The 8351-nt window shown below is 43.6% G+C and overlaps 1 protein-coding gene across 1 annotated transcript; it reads right to left on the minus strand.

The window, feature by feature from the left end:
* Window positions 1–352: 352 nt before the first annotated feature.
* Window positions 353–4165, minus strand: LOC311039636 (single-strand DNA endonuclease ASTE1-like; the record flags this gene model as incomplete). Its single annotated transcript, XM_084049573.1, has 4 exons — window positions 353–767; window positions 1419–1572; window positions 1949–2150; window positions 2909–4165. 4 exons carry the CDS (start codon window positions 4163–4165, stop codon window positions 353–355), a joined length of 2028 nt encoding a protein of 675 aa, XP_083905699.1.
* Between the last annotated feature and the right edge of the window lie 4186 nt (window positions 4166–8351).

Raw genomic sequence — 8351 nt, forward strand, 5'->3', positions numbered from 1 at the left:
CCCCATTTAACAACACTCTATGTTTTATTGTTAAAACAGTATTAAACAGAAACAGACAAAGAAATCAATAACTTATATTATTTTCAACGGTAGGAAATCTAGGAATCATCAATAGTAGTAGTAATATGCATTTAAAAACAAATACAAGTTATACAACAATACCCAATGATATTTCTAAATACTGAAAATATTATATACATTTTTTACATCTGTGCTGGGTATTAATAATCTCTTTTCACACAGCTCTCGTCTACAAAGACCCAGATTGCCGCTTACATAGATAATATAGCTGATGATAAACATCCAAGATTTGGCCGTCCAAATCGGTTGCTTCAGAAGCTATCCTACATTCCTAACTGCTGAAGTCCCGATCAATACGCCCCTGCTTTCGGGTGAGTTCTGGGTTCTTGGACCATTGGCCCCTGTCTTTGGCCTTGTAGCGTGTTTTCACTGATACTGAATCCCAGCTTGGGTATTCCTCTGTGTCGCCCCTCCTTCCATCTTTTTCCAGGTCTTCTTCCAGGTCTTCTTCCAGGAACTGTAGGGCATCCAGGTGGGCAGCCAGGTCATTTACTGACTGGTGCTGCTTTGGAGCTGCTCCTCTCCTCCTGGTTGGCGAGGTGGTCACAACATCCTGAGACTGGAGCACAGCAGTAAGCAAGTCCTTGTAGAGTTGCCTGCTGGTCTCCTTCTGCAAAAGCAGCTCAGGGTCGACCCCCTTCCTCAGCCTATGCACCAGGCAGTGGACCAGTGTTCCTTTGTACAACCTGGTGGTCATCACCAGAAATGAAAGGCGTTAGACACATCAGAGCATCAGCAAAAGCAAAATAGATTAAGTTGATCACCATGTTTGTTTGAATATCACTGACAACTGCTTTTTCAAGTGCTACATAATAAGGCATCCAAATATCATGATTGAAATATTATTGCAATGTTCAGAGAAAATCCCACAATATCATATATTTGTCAATATCATGCAGCTCTAGGCTCTACTCCTTATTATTGGTTACTTGCAACTTTGGCAATCAATGAACTGAAGCATATTTTACTGATGCTCTCATTCTGCACCATAAAGGAAAGGAATGAAACTGCATGACTTCAATCTGGTAGCCTCTCAAACTTGATTGACAAGGCCCATTGGTTGATACAGTTAACACAGTTAACAACAAAATCCTCTGTGTTCATTTTTTTTTTTTTTAAGATATTCTTGGGGCTTTTATGCCTTTATTTGACAGGAAACGGGGAGAGAGATGGGGGGTGACACACAGCAAAGGTCGTCGGGATCGAAAGTCGAACCCGCGACACGATATCAAGATGGATTACCAGAGTATGTGATATGCGGCCTGGACCGCTAGGCCAGCGGGCGCCCCCCTCAGTTTTCATTGTAGTGTAACAATAGTCCTGTAAGGATGCCTTACCATGCAATTCGAGGCTCTTGTAGAGGAAAACATAGCAGCTGGTTGAGGTGAATGCTGTCTTTAAAGCAGATCTGCCATTGGTTGTAGGCATGAGTCACATCAAAGTCCTGTTTGGGCTGTTCATGTACGTCCATTTTGATCTCTCCCGTCACATCTACAACACACACACACACAACCATTTTGAATTGGCAATGCCATATAAGGTGTACAGCTTGGAAAGGATATCCAAAAGGTTTTGGAGATCAAAGATTCAACCATCTTCCCACCATCTCATTTTGAACTTAGCTGTTTTAGCTGTATTATATGAAATAATCAAAGCAAGATGGGCTTCAAGTCAGTTATTCAACAAAAACAGAACGTTTACATGATACTGATTAATGAACATTTGTCATGGAAATTGTGCTATATCATTATCATGGAATAGTTATTGTATGTGATTAACAGAAATGTAAGCTACCTAAGCTACCTTGTACAAGTAGTTACAACAGTTGTATTTACAGTAGTTCTCTTGCTGTTCTTAACAGTCCTACCTGGTTGTCTATTGATTTCGCCAGCCACCATCCCAAGCAGCAGAGCCTGAATGACCTTCTCATCAGGGGGAGGACTGCTGTGCTGCAACCAGTAGCAAGTGACAGCGACTGGCAGGTGCAGGTTGGGTGGCACTCCACTCAAAGTGTTGTGGCTCACCCCAAGCGTCTCCAAAAATACCCGTTCAAGAACGGACTGCTCAGCCTGTTAATGCAGGAGTAAACAGCAAGGTTAGAAGGTAGTTTTTCATTCAGGTTTTTTTTTATTCAGTTTTGGCATATTTTTAAATGTTTTTCTTTCTTCTTCTTTTTTTTCAGTTTAATTTTAATAGTTTTTTACTAGTTTTCTAGTTTAGTTTAGTTTATTCTTTTAGTTTTGAAGGCTTAGTTTTAGTTTAGTTTTTATTAGTTTTAGTGTTAGTTTTAGGTTGTATATGGATTAGTCAGGGGCGAGATTTACCAAGGTCAGAACAATAGAAAAAATAGCAGATTGACAAGCTCACAACGCATCTCATCACAGCGTATTGTGAGCTTTTGGATCTGCTATTTTTAATATTTAATTATTATTATGTTCTTAAATTGGCGCATATTTAATAAAATATGAATCTTTTTTTGGTGTGATTACAATGATATTTTGTCTGTATGGTAGTCTATGTTAATACGATATAACTTATACAATTGGGATGACTGTATTTGTATCTTCTATTTAGACATTTACTGTAGATCCTGTGTCTGGTTTGACACGAGTGGTTGGCAAGTGGTAGGCCTACTGATGGTTAAAATTCTATTTTTCCCCTGAGCAAGCAAACCTAAACTAAAATAAGTTTTATTTAGGCTTACTACTGCATAATAACGCTAATAAAGCTTGTGATAAAGCTCACAATTCATTGCATGTGCTCATAATACGTGCATTGAAACATAAAAATAAAGCATGTACTGTTGGAATTTAACATGATATCTTACCTGATGCAGTAAGTCAATTTGAATTTTTTTAGCATCTCCATGGACGATTGGTTGGACCATGATCTTGGACAGCTGTGTGCCCTCTCTGTCCCATTCCTCCACTCCGGTTCTTGTCTTATTACCCAACAACAGCCCGTACATCACCTGTCGGATAGGCCGAGAAGTACTATTTGCGCTTGGCAGGTGGGCATGGTCCACCTGGCAGGGCTGGACCAGTCTTCCGAGCAGCAGTACGTGCAGAATGTCGGAGGTCAACCGGCCCTGGGTCAAAGGAAGGCGAGCCCAGTCTGGGACTATGCCCACCGCCTCTGGTTCGAGATCCGGCGCTGTGCCGTCGTTGAAGAACTGGAGAAGGCAGGTTGGAGGGAACTGGTACTCCTTCATTCCCAGAGTCAAGGCCTGCAGGACCTCAGCATCTGTTTGTCTGCTCGAGCCACCCATTAGCCCCAGCACCACCTTCAAAGCATCATCGGGACTCTGAAAGTCCTTCAGCCATCGCACCATCCCATCAAAGCGGCTCGTGGTCTCCCTTCCCGGTGGGATGTATTCAGGCCAGCGTATTGATAGGCCCATTTCATGCAACTTGACATAGTCGTTGCCGGCCAGTGCAGCCATGAGAGGCAGGAGTTGGAGTTTAATATTGAAATAGACGCAGAAGCAGGATGTGGTGTAGTATTTGCAAGGAATATAGCTCTGTTTCCCGCTCTGTGACACCGCGTCCCACTTGAAGTGCGAGATGGGCAGAAATCCCCCTGGCAGGTCAAAGACATAGAAGTCACTGTCATTGCTCAATACCGGGCACCTCCACTCTCTAGCCAAGGAGGCGATTTGGCTGTCAGCCTCTCCAAAGCACTGTGCGAAAGGCACCTTCAGGTTGGTCAGTGTCTGTTTGAGCACCAACTTAACCAGGGTTGGCAGGATGTTCCCCTTACCACCCATAGCTGCAATCTGGGCTCTCCTGATCCTGTCTTCAGCTCGTTTCATCAGGGTGTCATATTTTTTATCGGAGCGGTCTGACCCCCCATCCAGTACTACATAAGGTTCAATCCCACAGTCTCTCAGAGCCTTGACAAACTTTGTAATAAGGTCATCAAATGCATCATACTCTCCACCATGGTTTTGTTCCAAGCCAGCGTTAAAATAGAGAAAATGATACAAGTTACAGCCGTCAATAACAAGCTTACTGTTTCTGAAACGAATATCTCTAAATATCTTACTGTTGTTCTCGATGAAGGTAGACAAGCCCTGGACCCCCATTGTGAGTTCAGATTCTGAGTTCAGATTCTGTGCCTTGTTGTCCAGTGGAGCAGAGTGGTGTGCAGTGGAACTGAGTGATGCCTGTATTTAGAGCAAGTGGAGTTTTCTTTTCCTTAAGTTTCATTTTCCTTACTGATGTCATTAACTCATTCACTGCCAGCATTTTCTGTGGCTGCCTTTAGCCACTGCCAGACATTTTGTCATTTTTTGACAATCTTTGATTATCCATAGAATATTGTGTACTATGACTACAATGTCACACAATAGCTCAAAAGAAAGAGGAGAACCTCTATTTATTAACTATTCGTGTTTATTAAGGGCATATCAAAATGGTTGCAGGAAAATGGATTTGCAAATGATGATGGTGACAATGGAAATAATGATTTGGGTCAAAATGTTCAGCAATATCAAGATGACATTAATCCTGTGTCTAATGTTTCTAAGGGGTCAAAGAGGTCAAATGCCTCCAGTAAAGGTTCTGGTGTGTCATCTGCATGCATGAAAGCAAAGGCAGAAAAGGCAGCTCTAATGGAGAAAGCTGCTGCTCTGCAAAGGAGGCATGAAATTGAGGCACAAGAGGAAAAGCTGAGGAAACTCAAGGAGCAATTGGAGCTTGATACGCAAATAAAGGCCGCTAATGCAAGGGTTTCTGTGCTGGAGGGCAGTGATGTTGGAGGAAAAGCCCCTTCAAATGCAATGAGCTCTATGTGAGCAAAGGTCTTAGAAAGTGAGGCCTTACATTTAATCCAAAAGCACAGGAGTTGGTGCCAAAAGTGGACACCCGTACTTTGAATCAAGGCTCAATGGCACCACCTGTTTCATACACCCCTGATGTGCGACCAAAGCATTCCACCTTCAGACAGCAGCCACAACCAAACATTGGACTGTCGCAAGCAGCTACTCCAAGGAGCAACACTCAGACTGTCAAAACATCCTCCACAACTGCATCTTGTCCACAGGAACAAAACACAAATAGGCCCCATTCTGCATCATTACAAGGCCCAGTTGACCAGAATACACTCTGTGGACTCATGCAACGATAAAACGAAATCACCACAATGCTTGTGCAACAACAAATGGCAGCCACTCTACCACAAAGGGACATAGCAGTGTTTGATGGTGATCCATTACAGTTTACTTCCTTTATTAGAAATTTTGAACATTTTGTTGAAGCGAAAGCAAGCACTTACCAAGACTGCTTATACAATTTGGAACAATATACCAGGGGGCAGCCCAGAGAGCTGGTGAGAAGCTGCCTACATATGCTGCCACAACAAGGTTACGAAAAGGCTAAAGCGCTTATGAAAGAGCACTTTGGCAATGAATATAGAATAGCAACAGCATATATGGACAAAGCATTTGGATGCCCTGCTATTAAAACCGAGGACGTTAAAGCACTGCAAGAATTTGCATTGTTCTTGTAGAGGGTGCTGCAACGCTATGATGGAGATACAATATATGGAGGAAATGGACATCCCATCAAACATGAGGCAGGTCATACTGAAGTGGCCATACAAGCTGAGAGAAACGTGGAGGTCTACAGCTTGTGGGATACAAGACCAACGGATTGGGTATATATATTGTCCATATATATGGGATATATATGGTGGGCTTTCTGGAGAAACAAGTCAAAATCTTGTCTCATCCCCTTTTTGGTGACATTTCAGATCCACGACCACCAAACACCTCCATACAGCCAGCAACCAGGAGCAGTCCGCTACCCAGGAGTAACGTCAGGGAAAGCAGTTTTGCAACCACCATCGCAGCTATCAACCACACCGTATCTGAGTCCACCGCACACAATACAACAAACCAATCCATAACATCAAGGGACTTGGCCTCCGAAGTCTGTCTTTATTGTGGAGAGTCACATCCACAGTTCATGTGTTCGGAGCTAAATAAGATTTCTCAAAGGGAGAAAATTGAATTCCTGAAAACAAAAGGATTCTGTTTTGGATGCTTGAAGGCTGGCCATATGAGTATGGAATGCAGAAGTCGCCTGACTTGTGACGAATGCAATCTGAAACACCCAACAATCCTGCATTTTCACAACAAGGACAAACCACCAGAAACATCCGTCAGCAGTGCACTTGTCTCTCTTCAGGCATATGGTTGTTCTAGGGCCGGAGACCAAGACTGTACCCTTTCCATCGTGCCAGTATACAGTTGAGATCTAGGAAGGGAGATAAGGTGCTGCAGACCTACGCCTTCTTGGACCCTGGAAGTACAGAAACATTCTGTTCTAATCGCCTCATGAAGGAGCTGAATCTACAGGGCATAAAGACCAATGTTCTGTTACGTACTATGGGGCAAGAAAAGATTGTCAACAGCCAAATCCTTACAGGCCTGGAGGTGTCTAAATTGGACGGTATACCAGTTTGTGGAGCTCCCAGAGACATTTACACATGACACAATCCCTGTGTCAAGGAGTAACAACCCCACACAACAAGATATTGACAATTGGGAACACTTGAAGGCTGTCAAGATCTCAGAATTGGACGCTGAAGTGGAAATGTTGATCGGTGTTAAAGTACCGAAACTAATGGAACCCTGGGAAATAATAAACAGCCAAGACGATGGACCCTATGCCGTGAGGACCCTATTGGGGTGGGTCATCAACGGTCCTTTGAGGGGCAGTAGTGGTTGCCAGAAAAGCTGTTCAACCATGCACACCAATAGAATATCCATCATCAGGCAGGATGAGCTGTTGGTTTCCCAGCATTACGACAATATCAATAAGAAGGCACTGGAGAAGCAAGAGATGTCAAAGGACGACCTGAGGCTCACAGAAATCTTGGATAAGTCAACATGCACACTGGAAGATCATCATTGCATGAACTTACCTTTTAAAGTGAATGACTTCACTATGCCAAACCAGTGCATAGTCAAACAGCACTCTCAGCATCTCAAAAGGAAGTGCAAAAGGATTAAGACCAATCTCGAGGAAGCGGACACCAGGAAGTCGCCTGCTGCTCCTAGAAGGAAACGAGGATACAGAAGCAAGGCAAACGTGGACCTGAAGTTCTTTCAGCGTGCTTTTGATAAGGTGCTGGACGCACCAGAAATGCCAACATCACAACATGTCCGCTCAGCTGTTTGTGAAGGAACGGCCTCTGCTGCACAGGAGTCAGCAGATGCACAGCAATCACAGAAACCAAAGGTGTTCAAATACCGCACGCCGGATGTCTTCTCAGGCTGCGGAGGACTGTCCGAGGGCTTCCACCAGCCTTTGTGGGCAATAGGGAAGTGGGAGCCTACAGCGCAGGCCTTCAGGCTAAACGACAATGCCACCGCAACGTCCTGCTTAAGCTCGTCATGTCTGGGGAGAAGGAGAAGACTAACACCCTTAACCAGAAGCCACCATAGAAGGACATCGTGGAGATACTTTGCGAAGTGGAATCAACTGCTTCATGACTAGATATTTCAAGCTCTTTCTGCTTCAAGGAACGCCATATGAATCCAGGACTTAACAAACTGAACAGGAAAACACTAGAATGCACTTGGACTCCTTGTATGACTTCTTTTTTTTTTTTGTAATTGTTCATCATACCTTCCCAATTAGGGGCCAGGGTAAAGGAGCCATTCTGCCTTTGTGCCTTTAAGCCTTGTGTGGGCGGGTTCACCTTGATGGGGTTGCCATAGCAACGGGCGGGTTCATAGGCACAGGTGCAACAAGCCACTTGATGATGGCAAGGTTTGGGTACACAGGAGGAGATCACACGGTTTTTACCGTTTTAACATGCATTAACAAAACTTGCTGTAATTCCTTGTTTGAATGAATAAATGGGAACCTCACCCAACAGCAGTATTTGGTCTGGACATTATATTTATTGGAAACGCGTCAAAAACGGATATTCCTGTACCCAGCCGAGTGGCGAAATGTCTGTTTGAATCGTCACTACAGTATTGTTGAAATAATCATGATATCAGCCAGCTCTAACACATCACATCCTGTACACAAAGGTTGGACATACAGAATATAACAGACAAGCTGTCAAAGATGGACTCTGAGTATATGTTATTGTTAACACTGTTATAGCCTGAAGTAAGAGAGACATTTGGTTTGAACACAGTTCAAAGAGGATATTGAGAAGAGTGGTAGGGGTGTACATACTGTACATGAAATACATGATGCCTAGAGCTGCTATATGGACCTAAACCTGGTGTCCTGATGTTGAGGGGGAAT

The sequence above is a fragment of the Gymnoscopelus microlampas genome (genome assembly GCF_963454915.1).
Source record: "Gymnoscopelus microlampas genome assembly, chromosome: 23".
In the NCBI taxonomy this organism is placed as follows: domain Eukaryota; kingdom Metazoa; phylum Chordata; class Actinopteri; order Myctophiformes; family Myctophidae; genus Gymnoscopelus; species Gymnoscopelus microlampas.